At 35.2% G+C, this 17,209-nt stretch overlaps 2 protein-coding genes and 1 long non-coding RNA gene across 4 annotated transcripts; 1 reads left to right on the top strand and 2 right to left on the bottom strand.

The window, feature by feature from the left end:
• Positions 1–1,651: 1,651 nt before the first annotated feature.
• LOC121989548 lies at positions 1,652–10,543 on the top strand. Of its 2 annotated transcripts, none has more exons than XM_042543651.1 (8): positions 1,652–1,791; positions 4,575–5,149; positions 5,494–5,547; positions 5,890–6,062; positions 8,752–8,928; positions 9,246–9,428; positions 9,776–9,925; positions 10,173–10,543. In XM_042543651.1, the coding sequence occupies exons 2-8, from the start codon at positions 4,596–4,598 to the stop codon at positions 10,367–10,369; spliced, it is 1,488 nt and encodes a 495-aa protein (XP_042399585.1). In that variant the 5' UTR covers positions 1,652–1,791; positions 4,575–4,595; the 3' UTR covers positions 10,370–10,543. The 2 variants fall into 2 exon arrangements, with proteins under 2 accessions (XP_042399585.1, XP_042399584.1); XM_042543650.1 differs by having other exon boundaries at positions 1,695–1,916.
• Positions 10,544–10,853: 310 nt separating this feature from the next.
• Positions 10,854–11,709, bottom strand: LOC121989550. The gene is made up of 2 exons (XR_006114278.1): positions 11,609–11,709; positions 10,854–11,418 (listed from the first exon to the last, which is right to left on the bottom strand). It is a non-coding gene; the product is annotated as an uncharacterized LOC121989550 (long non-coding RNA).
• A 1,243-nt stretch (positions 11,710–12,952) lies between these two features.
• LOC121989549 lies at positions 12,953–16,935 on the bottom strand. Its single transcript, XM_042543653.1, has 4 exons — positions 16,640–16,935; positions 13,595–13,826; positions 13,318–13,444; positions 12,953–13,237 (listed from the first exon to the last, which is right to left on the bottom strand). The coding sequence occupies exons 2-4, from the start codon at positions 13,780–13,782 to the stop codon at positions 13,163–13,165; spliced, it is 390 nt and encodes a 129-aa protein (XP_042399587.1). The 5' UTR covers positions 13,783–13,826; positions 16,640–16,935; the 3' UTR covers positions 12,953–13,162.
• Positions 16,936–17,209: the final 274 nt, after the last annotated feature.

Here is a 17,209-nt window from a genome sequence, read left to right as displayed (position 1 = left end):
TTTGAACTTCAGCCAATTATCAAGTCCCGCAGACCCAACTATACTTTCTGCTAGATACCAACTTATCTGATCTTCCTGCCAACCTAACTGGACTTTGGCTAGGTGTCAAGTCCCATCAAGTCTTCTAGTTTTGCTCACTTGGTAAACAAGTTAGAAAATATAATCTCTAACTTTAAAATATTTATCATTAATCAAAACTTGAATTTGACTATCAATGCTAATTGCACCAACATCATAATTTATTGTTGTGTGTTTGCATATAATTTTGTAAATATGATGTGAGAGTCTATTTGCTATTGCGGTTTTGCATGTAGTTTTGTAAATATGAGTCATAAGGATGAATTGTGATTTATCATTGCGGTTTAACATAAGATTTTGAGAAATATGATTTGGATCTTGTGTGGATTATAAAGATGACTTATTGAAAATGAATACTTATTAATCATATTTCATGTCATTTTTATACTACATATCCACATTTGATCTATATCGTTAATGATATTAATACTGTAATTACTGTTATGTCTTATTACAGTTATAGTAGTTATAACTTCTTTAGTCATATACTAATTAATTTAATAGACCAGATTGTTTAAAGAGATATTTAACCCATAAAATTTTGACATGTTGAGTTCAACTAAGAGGTTGTGTGGTGTATAAGAGATCAAGTATAGCCCAAATGGTAAATTGAAAGATTAAATCCACATAGGTGGACCCAATCCGATTAAGTCTACATGAGTGGGCTTAATTTCCATAAGATGAGCTTATACTTGATTAATACACATACACAACTAATTATCATTAAAAAACTAAACTCCAATTAAATGATCTAATACTTGTAGCATGAAGGGGGTTTGAATTATTGAATGTGGATTCAATGTATAGATCCGTTAATCTAATTTATTAATATTAATGAGTTGTTAATGATGTATAAACTTTATGTGGATAGTCCCTATAGGATGAACTTAGTATATAAGGTAAGAAGCTTTCCCAATTAAGACATCTTCTTGAATTAAGAGGGTTTGAACTTCTTCTTCCTTTTTCTTCTTGAATTTTATCTCACTAAGACCAAGATAAAATTGTCGTCCATTCCTATAGAAGATCATTTTGTGCTTATAAAAATTCTGACTTTAGACCATTCATTTGCCGTGATTTCACTTTCCCAATTAGGGCATCTTCTTGAATTAAGAGGGTCAATTTTTCTGCCTCTCATTGAATTGCAAGAGTGCTACTGTTCATCAATTCACGCGTTTGTGCTAGAATTCATGTGTACTCAGTCGGAATTATATCTAAACAAGGAAAGAAAAACAACTCACCAACAGATGACATATGGAAGTTCTTGATTTTGATTAATTCTATGGAGAATTTGAAAATTGAAATTTCAATTTTTTTTTAAAAAAAAATCTTATGAGTTCGAGTTGGCTCATGCCCGCGCATGACTTAGATTGGGAGATCGCTAATTTATACTTGAGCTGATACAGCTCGACCCTTTTCCAGTCAAATCAGACTGTACGGATATGGTTGACCTTTGCGTATTTGCCTAAGGCCATTGTTCACTCTTTAGTCTACCGGCTTGATGCTTCGAAGAAATATGGTTCCTTTTATGATGACCCATGACAACCAATCACGAGCCAGGTAAACAATTGAAGTATCGTTCCTCGTGAAGAACGCTCATCCATCCCCTCTTCTGCAGTGTCATTTCGGGATTTGGTTGCCTAATAGAGCGAGCACGAGCCGCTAAAGGAAACAAAAAAGAAAGGGGAGAAGAATTTGGGATCGCCGGATCGGCGGGTAGATCTTAATCTTATTCTCTCTCGCATAGTCTCTCTCTCTCTCTCCGTGAAAAACTGGGATTGTTTCCCGGGGCGAGGAGTAACTGAGGCCTCTGTGGTTTGGAAACATCAGGCGATTCATAGGTTTCTAAATCTGAATCTTTCGTGAAACAACTGGATGAGATTTCTTCGGGGTTTTTTCTTTTTATTTGGAAGAAAAATAACGATTTTGGAATGTTTCTGCTGCATCTGAATAGATTCCTCGTTGCTGTTCGCTGAAATTTTATGCCTTTATTATCGATTAGTTGATTTGCGCCTTAAAAAATTTCTATCTTGGCATTTATTATGTTTATGTGCGTTCTATGGTAAACATGGAAATGATACTTAATGCATATGGATACTGAGACTTTGGCGAACTTGGGGCGAGTTTGTAACATTGCCATAAGAACCAATCGATTGCGTTAGACTGCTAAATACAAATCGTATGTCAACAGGATGAATGTTGTTTTTCTTTTCTCAGTTGTATAAGGTAATTTAAGGCTATTTTACTCCTTCCATAAATGGGAATTTAGGGTTAAGGCACAAGAGAATAGTTGCTTTAACTGCAAATATGTTTGATGATCCAAGCTACTTGGCGCCTCTTGCTAATCAACCTTTAGAGCAAATCAAGATAGATGTTAATGCCATGATCTGGTTATAGTAGATAAGGCACATGAGTTAACAATTTCAATATATCCTTATTTGTTCAACAAAGTCAAAAAAAGTTTGAAATTTATGTACATAAGTAACTGTTGTGGAGTTGAGATGAAAAATAAAGAACTAGCTAATATGCTATTGTAAAAATGGAAATTGGAATTTCGTACTAGGAAAAACAAACTAAGATGGATAGATGAATTGTGAAATCAGAGATCCTTCACATATAGTAGTAGGAAATACATCTTTCCAAGAGTTTTCATCTTACAAATATCTGACGGGATGTTGCATTCTGAAATATTTGAAAACCATAATCTTCAATATTATGTTACATTTTTAGAAGGGGAGCGCAACGGTAAAGTTGTTGCCATGTGACCAAAATGGCACGAGTTCGAATCCTGGAAACAGCCTCTTGCAAAAAGCAGGGTAAGGCTGCGTACAATGGATCCTTCCTTGGGACCCCGTATGGTGGGAGCTTCGTGCACCGGGCTGCCCTTTATGTTGCATTCTGAAATATTTGAAAACCATAATCTTCAATATTTATTTTTAATAGTCCTCTTAGTTGATCTTTCTTTCCTTCTTTATTTAGATGTTTACAACATTAGTGAGCTAGAGATTTTTCCCTTACTAGCAACAGTGTCTTCTGGTGCCATGATTGCTGCTTGATGCTTTTATAAATTAGATGATTGGGGAATAACTCTTTAGTTAATGTATAACTAATCATACATGCTACACTATTTATATTTGTGGTTTATCATAAAAGGAAATACATATGTGTGAACATTCTAAATGGAAACACATTAATGCGAATGGGAAAAAAATATAAAAATGCATCGAGGATTATGAGATAATATCTTTCCTTTAATACCTATTAAACTGAAGGTACTACAACTATCTTTAGTTTGCACCCAACCAAAAGAACATTATCAGATGAGCAAATGTTTCATGATTATTGGTGTCAAATTGAATGGCACACCTAACTTAGGATTATCTGAACCAACTTCAGGACAATGGCATATTGACAATACGTCCATGAATTTTGGTTTACCTCATAACGCCAAATCAAGCAACCCACAAGGTTGACAAATCCATGTTTCTTACAATTGGAAAAATAATAAGATGATTGAAGCGTCCCATAGGATTCTTAAGCTTGAGAGATATGATGATGCAATTAACTTCAGGTTTGTGCTTTATTGTGACTGATCTAGTAAGTCACCTAGAGCTTATTAAGAAAATATGAAAACAAATCAGAGAAAAGTTTGTGGATTGGAGTGATCTGTGGAATTGAGTGTTGGTGAGAATCTTATTCACGAGTATCTTGACTTCAATGTAGTAGGGACTAGAAATGAAGACTCGGAGGATAACGAGGTAGGCAAGGCAACTTGATAAAGAGGTGAAAGCTAGGAGGGAAGAATAATAGGTACAAGAGGGAGGCGAGACCATGCTTGAAATCTTCCCTTGATGCCTACTCTCAAGAGGATTAGACAAGGATCAATGATGGCTCTGATACCGTGTAAAATAAGATGATTGAGGAATAACACTTTAGTCAATGTATAACTTATCATACACGCTACACTATTTTTATAGGGATTTCATCTTATCATGAAAGAAGATGAGTATGTATTAATATTCTAAATGAAAATATATCAATGCGAAAATATCAAAAGCATATTGAGGATTAATCTATGCATATAAGATAATCTTATTCCTTTAACAGTTTTTTTTTTTTTTTTTTTTTTCCTAATCTGTAATTGCTTAGGTACTTGGCTGTATTTTAGAACGTATGATATTTAATATATGTGGTAGGAATTGTGGGACTTATATAAATGTTGGGGATTGTGCAGTTGGCTGTTCCTATCTAACTTCTAACATCAAAAGTACTATGGCAATAGACAATACGTGTCAAGTTTCATCATGTAGTTTACCATGTTCAAATGAAGTACAAGTTTGGCACCAAAAAGGAGATAGAGTGTTTAAGATATGAGTAATTACTGCTTTTGATGTTGTTATATGTTATATGTGCATGTTAGTAAATCACGTTTAGCTCAACTGTTTTGAGTACAAGATCAAATATATCCAATCCTATTGATCAGTGTTCTTGTAAAGCAGGTTTTGAAGGTGTCAACTAATATGCAGTCACATCTAGAAGATACTTCCCTCAGACACAGATCCCCAGAGTTTTCAGACAGGGGTAAAAAAAGGTCACTTCATATGATTGATGGCGATCCAATGTATTCTGGCAATCCTTCTATTGAAGGTCATTCAAAAGAACTGGTTCTTTATGATCCTGGTACAAGTGGTATGAGTAATGACACTCCTGCAGTTACTAATCACATTGAGAATTATACTCCTACCTTTAGGAACTTCTTGGCACCAAATCCTTCCAATCGTACCTATTCAGCAATTGGAACATTCACTGTCCAATGCGCTTCATGTTTCAAATGGAGGATAATTCCAACAAAAGAAAAATATGAACAGATTCGTGAAAAAATATTGGAAGAGTATTTTGTATGCGAACATGCTCGAGAATGGCGCCCTACTATTCGATGTGAAGATCCTGAAGACATATCTCAGGATGGCAGTAGAGTCTGGGCAATTGATAAACCAAACATAGCTCAGCCCCCTTCAGGTTGGGAAAGATTGCTTAGAATCAGAGGCGAAGGGGGCACAAAATTTGCAGATGTGTATGTCTTTGGATTTTTCACTTCTTCCTCTCCTTTGTTTTCTCCAAATAATCCATCAAGGATAAAAAGGACTGGCTGTTCCTTAAACAATACATTTATTTTTCACATCTTGAAAATATCATAGTTGCAGATGGGGCCTTTCTTCTAATCAGTTTGTTATAGTTTTTCAGGCTTAGCTATTTTTTTTACCTTTTCCAAAAGACTTGTACGCAAAATTTTGATTTTAAGAAGTAAAACTGCTCCTGTAATCTTGATTGGTCTGAGATATAGTCATCCAAGTCATGTATTTTAACCAACTTCAAGGTGCCAAATGTTGATTTGCTTTATGGGCTTTCTTTCTGCAGGTATTATACTGCTCCATCTGGAAAAAAGTTGCGGTCCATGGTTGAAGTTCAAAGGTGCAATCTGTGTTCTATGTTCTTTACATGTTTTTCTGATTACTCTCTTTCTTTGTATATGTGCCTGTATGTTGGTTGGTCTATATCTGTGCATGCATCTTCGTTGCTCAAACAAAGAGCTAATAGAAGATTACTAACTAGTATGATTTGCAACTAACATTGATCTTGGTGATTCAGGACTGTTCAGTGTGACGTGCAGTGACAATAGAATTGGATGCCATTGTTTATTTTTGTGATATATGGTGACAGTAGAATTGATGTCATTGTTTATGTCATATGTTGCTTCTTCATGCTTGATTAATTTATTTAATTCTTGGAATTCATAATTCATGAACCTTGTAGGTATTTGCTTGAGCATCCAGAGTATGCTAGACAAGGGGTAACTCTCTCTCAGTTTTCATTTCAGGCCCCAAGGCCTCTCCAGGAGAACTATGTCAGGAAACGCCCTATACGTTTTATGAACCCTTCTGATGGCAGTGATCTTCTGCTTCAAAGGCCCCTTGAAGTTGAAGAAGGTGAGCGAATAGAATTTGTTGTAATCATTGGTGGATTAAGGACTTCTTTTAAGTGGGTACAAGATTGTTTATAAAAACAAGAAATTTTATCACTAGTGTTAGTGGAACATTTGAAAAAAAATAGAAAACTTACCATAAGAAAATTAATACAATATTGATATCCATTTTTAATTACCAAAACAAAAGTCCTTAAGGTTCAACTAAATAATTAATTTGCTCTATTGTATTTGGAAATAGGAGTAAAAATTGAGACTGTTTTCATTTTATTAAATAATACCAATTAAACCCTAACTAGAATATCATATCAAAAAATATAATTGGTTTAAATTTTAGTTTATTTAATCATGGTTTAAATTATCATTCTACATTAGACTATCAGTCCCTAGTGTTATAGATGAACAACTTATTCTTAAACAAGCTCTATATCCGGCTTGATGAGAGCTCATTTTTGATAAACATGCTCAAATGCTAATTTCCTTGACTCATTAATGTTTGTAAACAAAGCTTGTGAATAATTTAACTTATCTAAATTTCAATTAAGATTTTATTATTTGTTTGTTTTTTTTATTTCAAATATATATAAAGATATATACTCTATAAATTTTTACGGTTTCAATTATCTATAATATGTTAAAAATGAGAAGATAATATATAATTCATTTTTAGAGTAATTTTTTAACTAAATTACAAGGACAATAATGTCTTTGGTCAAGTTCAATAAAAATCTAGAGCTATGCTCGAGATTGATAAGATTCTTAACAAATAAGCTTGAACAAGATTAATAAGAAAATGAATATGATTGTATGCAATCACGCTCGACTCACTTACATCCCACTATCGGTCCATTATAGAAACAACTTGTGTTAGCATGTTGGCATATGGTGTTGGTGGGCACTAATCTAGAGGGAGGGAGGAATCAAGGACTTAATTGGTGCTTTATGTTGCCTCCTTGCCTCTTTATGCTAGAATTGAAGCGTCACAAAAGAATCCTCAACTACTATCAGGAGCTTTACATCACCTCATCTCACCTCGATGAAGCTAGAGCATTATAGAAGAAATCTTGCCTTATATTACTTGTGGTTTATTGGATCCTTGTGGAAGAAGACTGCCTCTCGACCCATCTTATGTGTCGGTTAGTCAGGAATTTATATGTTTTGACCATGTAGACAGAATGATTTGCAAACTGTGCATTGAGTAATATAAATAGCCCAATAACACACAAGGCAACTCATTATTGCACAATGAGTGGGTGGTTGCTCCAAGTATTGCACAATGAGAGCTTAAGTTTGTAAACTGAATCCTAATTTATAAGGATGTTCTGATAATTTCTTTTGAGAAATACACGGAATGAAAGTCTTCATCATCTAAAGAGATTGCATATCGAGTATTAATGGTTAAGTCATTTTTATATGTTTAAAGGGGCAATGGTGCATGAAGTTCTATCGAAAGCGGGGTCTCGAGGAAGGGTCAGATCATATTGGGTCTATTGTGCATAGCCTTACCTGCATTGCAAGAGGCTATTTCCGCAACTCGAACCCGTAACCACAAGGTCACACGACAACAACTTTATCGTTGTGCCAAGACTCCCTTCAAGTCATTTTTATATGTTTGGCTCATATAATTTTCTTCCACTTAACTTATTTGCTCTTAAAAATTGAATCAATAATTAAATAATCAATTGAAGAATTTTGAAGAGATAGGCTAGAAAAAAAGATGGCATCAATTGAATTATCTTGACGCATATGATACTCATTGGCATAATAGATATAGATGACACTCCAAAGATTATCCGTGATAATTAGTATTGGGTGTTGTTAATTTCTTGGAATGGAATGATTCAATTGTGTCGTTAAGCATGGCACGAGATTTCAAAACATGAATAATATCTAAGAAAATCTATTACATATATTTGCTTGGACTTATATACAATGCACAATGACACGCCTAATGATACGGCAGTAATTATTATTTTTTGTATATAGTTAGTGCATTATTAAATGTAATTTCTTTGTTATCTTCACCTCTCTTACCTCTTGTCTTTATGTCTTCATGGTCAGCCAACTGGTAGCAGAATATCTTTTTCTCTTCATTAATCACCTTCTCCTTTTACTCATCAACTCTCTTCCCTTGTCTATTTTTTAGTTTGCACATCTCACACCTTTCATTAAATCTGTTTTCTCACCTTTAATTTTAATTTATTCAAGTTACCTGATATGGAACTTGCTATTTTTGCCCACATCCATATTATGCTAACCATTTGTCTGGAGAATTTGACATCTGGAGTTTTACTGGAGAAGCTTATAAAATGTAGGTATTTTAACATTGCAAAAAAGAAAAGCTTAATTATGGTGGTATGTGGTTAGCAGTATCAAAATCCGTATGGAATGAAAAAACCATTTTACAATTCTTTTCAAATCCTATATTATTGAATGTTAGAAGTTTTTATATCATTGTTAATAATTTTTCTTAGCTTTTAATAAATTTGATTTTGCTTGGGCTCTCTATTTACACAATTAACGTCTTGGCTGATTCAAGCATCAACTTTGGTATGGCATGTATGCCTTTTATGCTCTGTACAATATCTTAATTCTATGGATCCTTTTACCTTATAATTTCCAGAATACTTGAGATTGTAATAAGCAATCTCAAATGCTGAATTATTACAACTGATATGGTCTTCTTTCTGCAGTTATTCCTTTGTCTTGTGCTGCTCCATCCCATAAAGAGCAATTAGTTGGTGCACAAGCTTCGCCAAATACTTTTCCTGAAAAAACAATTCCTTCTCCTCCAAATGAATCAACACCAACTGCCATGCCTCCATCTGAACAAATGAAGCTCAACAATGAGCTCACTTCAAATGCACCCTGTAATGCTTCAATCTGTTTTTTCTCCTTGACTTGCATGTCATCCATGATAGGGAGTGTTATCTTTTACATGAGTATGCAAAGTTTTTGTAGTGAAAAAACACTGGCATCAGCATATAAAATTTGAAGCAAGAAAGTGATATAACAAAAAAAGAAATGCTATTCTTCATCATTCCCTTTTCTCTCCATTTACAATGTCAGATGGAAGAGGATTATAGTCATAGTTATGGCTCTTTCTCATGCCCAGCGGCCTAGAAACTACTGTAAGAAATCTCAGAATCTACATTGTAGCACTTTATGGATTGGTCTCTTTCTGCAGTTAATCCCTTGTTCTGGCCTGCTGCTCATACACATAAAGAATCATTAGTAGGTGCACCAGCTTTGCCAAATGCTGCTTCCGAAAAATCTGTTTCTTACCCAAATGATATGAGACCACTTACTGATCTGCCTCCATCAGAAAAGGTGAAGCTTACAAATGAGCATCCTGCACGTGCATCTTCTTGTGAGTATTTATGTTTCAGTCTATTGTTGTTACTATTTTTGTTTTTTGTTATCATACATCACGTGCAATGGGAAGGTCATGTTCATACATATTGAAGGATGCTCTTTAGTTTTTAACAAAGTTCTTGCTACAAAAGCACATCATCAGCAAATATTTCAAGTATGAAAGTGATTAAAATGGAAATAACTATTGTTTATCTTCCCTTCTTTTTCTCCATCTGCATCATTTCAGATCCAAGAGGATGATTAGGATTGTAATGGATGCCTTTTGTGGTTTTCAATCCTCTTGAAATTGTTTAGCAATATCAAATGCTATGTTGTTAAATTGATTTGTTCGGCGTTTTGCAGTTAATCCCTTTTCTTGGGCTACACTTCCTGCAAATAAAGAGCTAAATTTAGGTGGTGCAGCTGTTTCTTCTCTAAATGAATCAATATTGCCAACTTCTATGTCTCCAGAAGAGATGAAGCTTAAAGATGGGCACCCTACAAATCCAACTTGTGAGTTGTAATACTTCACTCTTTCATTCAATTCTTGTGTGCTACGCGCAAAGAAAAAAATCCAATGCAAAAAAAATGATCTAATATATGAAAGTGACAAAAATGAATAAAACTATCCTTTCATAGGATGATTGTCATGTAATGGATGTTTTTTTCTCCTTCTCATTTCAGTGTTATTTTAGTTGTCTTGAGCAAATATCTGATGCTACATTTTTCACACACCTGATTTTGTTCTTTCCTCCTGTAGTTAATCCCTTCTCTTGGGTTGATCTGCCTACATATAAAGAGCAGGCAATAGGTGGACCAGCTTCCAGAAGTACGACTCCTGAAGAACTAGTTTGTTCCCCTCCAAACGAATCAACTCTACCAGCTTCCATGCCGCCACCAGAACAGATGAAGCTTAAAGACAAGCGGCCTGCAGATGCATCTCCTTGTGAATTGTGATGCTTTACCCTGCTGTATCTATTTTGTTTATTTGTACTGTTTGCTCAATGAAAATCGAAAAGATCTGAGTACAGGCACAAGAAGAATGACTTCTCTTGAACTATGATAGGGATACAGAGTTCTTGTAGCAGATCAGCAGGACCTTGTTGTAATCAGGTCCTTAGTTTTACAAAACTCCCAAAGAAGGTCCCAACAAGACCCTAAAACATGCTTTGGAACTCATCTAGACTTACTTTTTCAAAATATGTGAAAAAAAAGGATATTGGCCAATGATCATTAAGGGTACTCTATTTGAGGAACGTGAGGCTAAAATTGAGGTTCTGGAGTTCAATATGCCACCTCAAAGATATACCTTATTGCATTCTTTCCTTTTTCTTTTTCTTTAATTGAGAAAGGAATTACTGGTTTAGATCGAAATATTCCATGTTATTAACGCTACTGAAACATATTCAACATTGATACCCCTAAGCATGAACCAAATTGCTGAAAAATGAAATATAGAGCAAGTTATTTTCTATTGAATCTTGTGTTCATTGCAGACCACAAATACTTCATCATGTTTCACATACTCGCACTACAATTAAGCATCAATTTCATTCTGGGTGGTACTGAACAGTTCACATTTCACCTCATCAGTACAACCAAAAGTTCAACAGGAATGCTATAAACTAGCTTGGTTGATAGCACACATATTAAGCCTATTTTGGAATATCTCCAGCCTCCATGTTTTAGCTCCAATTATTCACTGATGGTGGTTGCACTGGTTTGACGATTGAACACAACTGTAGAAGGGCTATCAACCTGCTAGCTGAAGCATCATCGTTCCTTCATAACATCACTTTTCTCCGGTGCCTACTGCCGCACTGACTGTTGCAATTTGGGCGTTCACTAGTTCTGCTACTGTCTACTCCATGGACCATAAAGCAAAAAATGCCTTGTAGGTAAAACCAAGGATGCAAGAGTCAAAGTACATGTAGATCATCCAGATCATTATATACTAGTACTAGCGGTTGCCTAGCCGAAATTTCAAGCATCAGTGTTATTGGTATCTGATTACAAAAATGATGCAGAATGATAAGGTATAAAATATAACCATTTCGTATTGGCATTTAGATCAGGAATCAAAATGAAATATAAGCCCCTCTTATTGAAGCACTAAAGATGTCTTAACAAAGATTCAAGTGAAAATGGTGCTGAAAACAGTACTGACTACAAATAGTTCGTAGCATAATCAATTACCTTCAGTTCCTCCAAAGAAAGTTTTCTAGGCACATAGCCACATTTGATGCGAGTGTTTTTTCTTGCTGAAAGATCTCCCACTCAGTGTCATCACTTCCCTGAAATTAATACAGGGGAATACAAATTAACAAATGAATAGACGAAGAAAAACAATTCTTGAAAAGAAAAAACGAAAATATGATACAGAACTTTATCAGATTGTAACAACAAATCAAATCATGGACCTAGGAAAACTGAAAGTATGAAAAATTGTGCTCTTGCCTGCCAGGAATCAGATGCAAAAGGCCATAGCAGATGAAGGGATACTTCTGCCCATACTTGTGAGGCCTTGTCAATAATCTTTGCTGGAGACACTACAGGATCAACTTTCTGAGAAGCACTGATCTTTGATTTAGTTGCCATATTACCTATACATACATGGAGCTTGTATAGACAAATTTATATTGCATGTTACAGATAATCACTTTACCTGATCCATCAAAACATGTCTTCCATAGGTACGAAAACATGATCCAAATTGATGAAAAATCTAAAGTTATACCTTAAGCATTCTGTTAATCTTCCCTATGGACTAACTATAATGAGCATCCTTTTGTAGAGCTGTTTAGGTAAAGTATAAATAAAAATCAATGCCCTTTTAATGATGAATAAATGGAAGTGTTCTAACTATTTGAACTCTACAGAAGATGTTATCACTAAAATATGAATACTCTGAAGCACGGGACATGGATTTGGGGACAAAACAATCTTTGACATCATTATTTTCTACTGGATATGAGTTGTGTGCTTTATTGTTTACTATAAATGCTTAAGTCAACATATTTCACTTGCTTCACTTGTAATCAATTCATTTAAACATCAACTTCAATTAGTTGATACTGAAACACATTATCACCTGGTTTAAAAGTACAACAATAAGTTGAACATATAGATACGCAAATAATAAAACCAATAATCCTAAACTCATCCAGTTGATAGTATACTTAAAATGAACCTATTTGGAACATCCCCAGCCTCCATGTCTTAGCTTCATTTCTTAACCGGTGGTTGCACCTGGCTGAAGGTTGAAAACTATGGTAAAGCTGGAAAACCATCATCTCATCACAAGACTCACTATTTCAAACCCCAGAAGCCATGCAACCTTGGCCTCTAGTAGTTTCCTTTTCCAAGTTGGTGGTGCCCCAGCTCTGCTACTGCCTACTCCATGGACCATAAAGTTACCTATGTGTCTGCACTTGGTCCATGATAGCTATGCTATAGATAAAATGAAGGATGCGAGAGTAAGAGTGTATGCAGATCATCCACATCACTAGATATTTAGACTTTCACACTCTGCCGAGAATGTGTGTGAACTAGCAGTTCTCCAGTGGAACTTTGAAGTATCAAAATTATTGATATCTGATTACAAGATTGATAACTAGAACAAGAAGGTATATAATATAACCATTTCATATTGGCATTTACATTGGGAATCGAGAATGAAACAGAAAGTCTCCTTATTAAAGTTCAAGATGTCTTAACAACTGTGCGGCCGGAAAAGATGCTAACTATACTTTACTTTGCCTGTTCATTTGGTTTGGGGATTCTCTTGTACTCGTAACTGTTAATATCAATCTTTTGTTGCAAAGCCTGTATGTTGAATATTAATCAGGATCACCCATGAAAAGTAGTAATAACTACAACTTACAGCTTGTAGCATAATCAATTACCTTGAGTTCCTCCTCCAAAGAAATCTTTTTAGGCACATAGCCATCCTTGGGGCCTAGTCGAGTGAGTGCCTTTTTTGTTTCAATGATCTCCCACTCAATTTCATCTCTTTCCTTTGCCACATCTTTGCTGAAATTAATATGTGATTAAGAGGGGGGAATAAGAAAATTAACAAAATGCATAGAAGGAAAAAAATGCTGAAGAACTTTATGCAATTAGTAACTATAAATCTTTTCATGAACCCAACAAAAAGCAAAAGTATGAAAAGCCAGCTCTTGCCTGCCTTGTAGCAGATGTGAAAGGCCTATGGAGCCCAACACCGTTAGTGAAATGAGAGGAAGGCCATATCCGATAAAGGGATACTTTCTGCACATGCGCTTAAATTGTGATACCTTGTCAAAATTCTTAGCGGAAGAAATCACAGGATCAACTTTCTGAGCAGCACTGGCCTTTGATTCAGATGCCATATTGATTGATAGAGAAACCACAATGCTTTCACAAGCTGGCAGTTCTACACAACCAAAATAAATAAAATGCAGAATCAAACAACAGTGCAAAACAGGCCAATTAGGAACCCTTACAGATTCATGGAGCAATTCTGATGGTGAAACAGTTTATTCATTTGAATTGAAACCATTTCAATTTACACCTTGCGATGTTTAAATTAATCACTGATCTACGGGTTTGCTCCAATAATCATAGCATCAATTTATGCATCACAATGCTACATCCAACAGGCAATTGATTGAATTCATAGGGTTTTCACATGTGATTACGTATTTGTCTAACACATGGTGTTCATAATAATAGAAAACCTCAATCTGTTACGACTAGCAATCATTCCCATCAGCCAAGCTTAACAATGTTATGCCATATTATCCATTAAAAAAAAGTAAACTAAAACATATAAACAGATATCTGCATTAGAATATCTATCAATTAATCTGACATCAAATATTTGTTAATTCCAAAGAAAAGCGACAAAGAAAGTTTTGATCTTGGGAATAGCAACAGAAAATATGGAAATCCTTTGTATAATACCAGACAATCAAGAAGCATATGTCCATACTCCATACTAATAGAGTATGCGGAGCATGGAAACTAATTTTTTGCAATACCTGCTCATTGTTCAATCAGTGTCACTGCAAAGTTTCTTAACTAGAGGAGATTGAAAATAGGCACACGAGTTGAGATAAACATGTCATCAACAAAGTCATAAAAAAAAAACAGCCCAGTGCACGAAGCTCCCACTATATTGGGTCCCGGGGAAGGATCCATTGTACGCAGCCTTACCCTACTTTTTGCAAGAGGCACAAAGCAACAACTTTACCGTTGCGCCAAGACTCCCCTTCATCAACAAAGTCATAGATGAAGAAAAAAATCTTTTGAGCTTAGTCTCGTCGTTGTTCTTCACGGTAATAGTTGGAGAAGTCGTCAATGTGTAGTTATTAAAAACAGAACAAAAATACAATCAGACAAGCTCTGGGTCTCTGGTCCAGTGGTCTGGCCAATAGGTCAAGTGGTAGACCTAGACCCACTGTTAAACCACAAAAATTCATAGCAATCAAAGGAAAATCAACTATATCTTAGAATACTAATCAAGCTATTCTATAACAAATGAAATGTGCAATTTGCAACCAAACTACGAAGAACAAACAAGTGGACAACAATCTAGTAAAATAAATAATTTCAATGGGCAAAATTATAAAGCACTGCAAACACCTACACAAATAATACAATTAAAAAAATTACTCAAGAATCACAAGCAACCATAAAGAACGGCAATTTACTAAAAGGTGTATGTAGATTTCCGAATTTATCAAAAGACGCATGCTTACTTTATTATTTACCAAAGGGCACACCTTTTTATGCTCTTCCCATTCTACCCTCTTGACAAATTTTACTGCTTTTCTTTTTATTTTCTCTATCATTCCTCTCTCTCTCTTCTCTTTCACGTACATATGCAACATTTATTTTCTTTCCTCTTCTCTTTTTTTTTCCTCTCTTTTGCATGTCAATTCTTCTAAAAATATTTTAACACCCCGAGAAGTCAAAATAAATAATGAATAACATATTTGAACTCCTTGCAACCCCAGAAATCTACAGGAACTGAAATGGGTGCAATCAGAGCTCTCTAGGTCCATCAGTGGGTCCACTGATGGATCTAGAGAGCTCCGATTGCACCCATTTCAGTTCCTGTGGATTTCTATGATTACAAGGAGGTCAAATATGCTATCCATTATTTATTTTGACTTCTCGAGGGTGTTAAAAGTATAATAAGAAAGAATTGTCAAAATTCTCCACGTTGGGCCTGATAATAAGACAGAATTGCACAAATTCTTCATGTTGGGCCTCTATCCATTATCAGGTCCAACATTTAAATTTTTAGCAATTCTTCCTTATTATATTTTAACACTCTCGAGAAGTCAAAATAAACAATGGATAGCATATGACCAAAACCCACTAATGGATCTAGAGAGCTCCGATTGCACCCATTTCAGTTTCTATGGATTTGTGGGGTCGCAAGGAGGTCAAATATGCTATCCATTATTTATTTTGGTTTCTCGGGGGTGTTAAAATATTTTTAGAAGAATCGGTGTGCAAAAGAGAGGAAAGAAAAAAGAGAAGAGGAAAGAGAATAGATGTTGCATGCATACGTGAAAGAGAAGAGAGAGGGAAATAACAGAGAAAATAAAAATAAAAACAATAAAATTTGTCAGAGGGTAGAATGGGAAGAGCACTGTAAAAAGGTGCGCCCTTTCGTAAATAAAAAAATAGCATGAGACATTTGGTAAATTCAAAAACCTACATACATCTTTTGGTAAATTGTCGCATAAAGAAATATCACAAGTTTCAATTTCACAAGATACTTAGTGTTTCTAAAAGCAAATTACAAAAGAATATGAGTTAAAAACTCTTAACACAAGCCCCAAATCAAACATCTTATGCATCAAATTGCTAAGAATGATATGCATTCAACTGGAATGACCGACAAAAATAGAAAATTAACAAGAAGTTATACCTTGCATCACTAAAAAAAATAAATTGGATGGATTTCAAATACAAAAGGAAACTCAAAAATCTAACATGCATTACACATCTTAATCAAGAGCTAAGTAGAAAGAGAAAATCCCTTGGTGCAGCAGCCTCTTAAACCAAGAAACAGAAATAACTATAATAAAGCTTTAACAGACCATTGCACATAGAAAGGAAGCTTAGAGATACAATAAAAAGGAACAAGCAAGTCCTTTTATGTGTTTCACTAAATATGTAAATGAGGAATACGATTCTGGAAAAAATCATAAAACAGGGATGGACGTGGACCTAGTAAATTGTAGGTTACGGATGTGAGGACCGGCGGCGGGAGAGGAGGAGGAGTAGGAGGAAGTCTGCGCGTGGACGACTGCACGATCGATGACGTGCAGGATCAGCGGCGTGAGTTAGGTGATGACGACGACGTCAGACGGCGCCGTGGCCGTGCGTAAGGTGAGGTGGAGGAGATCAGACGTTGTCCAATGCCGGTGGGCTCCGTGAGTCGGCGTTCGCCACTTCGCCTGTTCGACCGGAACTCAGTTAGGTGGTTCGGCGGCTAGGGCAATAGTGCAATACTAGAAGATGACTTATAAAAATTGGCAATAATATTAATTAAATTGTATGTTATTTTTCAAATTATTTGTAGGGAAGTGAAAAACCCACTACTTCGGCTCTGTTTACTTCAGAGGATAATTAATAAACGGGCGGATTGCATGAAAATCAAAATAATGACAAAGAATTATAATTAATTAACGAATGAGAAATTTGTTAATCATAATTATAAATACCAGATTAAGGGAAGCCCTTTCATTTCTGTGAAACGGTCGTCGCGAACAACAACGTACGACGCGCCTACCACGA

This window comes from Zingiber officinale, chromosome 6B (genome assembly GCF_018446385.1).
Source record: "Zingiber officinale cultivar Zhangliang chromosome 6B, Zo_v1.1, whole genome shotgun sequence".
NCBI lineage: Eukaryota > Viridiplantae > Streptophyta > Magnoliopsida > Zingiberales > Zingiberaceae > Zingiber > Zingiber officinale.
The sequence above is the reverse complement of the archived record's forward strand: the minus strand, read 5'-3'. Positions and strand labels throughout refer to the sequence as shown.

What these genes read in the sequence shown, in the direction of transcription:
- LOC121989548 (XM_042543651.1), top strand. Translation starts at nt 4,596, where the DNA reads ATGCAGTCACATCTAGAAGATACTTCCCTCAGACACAGATCCCCAGAG. An exon ending in TCCTGCACGTGCATCTTCTT is followed by an intron (nt 9,429 to 9,775) that starts GTGAGTATTTAT and finishes GGCGTTTTGCAG; the next exon opens with TTAATCCCTTTTCTTGGGCT. An exon ending in GCACCCTACAAATCCAACTT is followed by an intron (nt 9,926 to 10,172) that starts GTGAGTTGTAAT and finishes TTCCTCCTGTAG; the next exon opens with TTAATCCCTTCTCTTGGGTT.
- LOC121989549 (XM_042543653.1), bottom strand. Translation starts at nt 13,782, where the DNA reads ATGGCATCTGAATCAAAGGCCAGTGCTGCTCAGAAAGTTGATCCTGTG. An exon ending in TCACATCTGCTACAAGGCAG is followed by an intron (nt 13,445 to 13,594) that starts GCAAGAGCTGGC and finishes TATTAATTTCAG; the next exon opens with CAAAGATGTGGCAAAGGAAA. An exon ending in CTTTGGAGGAGGAACTCAAG is followed by an intron (nt 13,238 to 13,317) that starts GTAATTGATTAT and finishes TTCAACATACAG; the next exon opens with GCTTTGCAACAAAAGATTGA.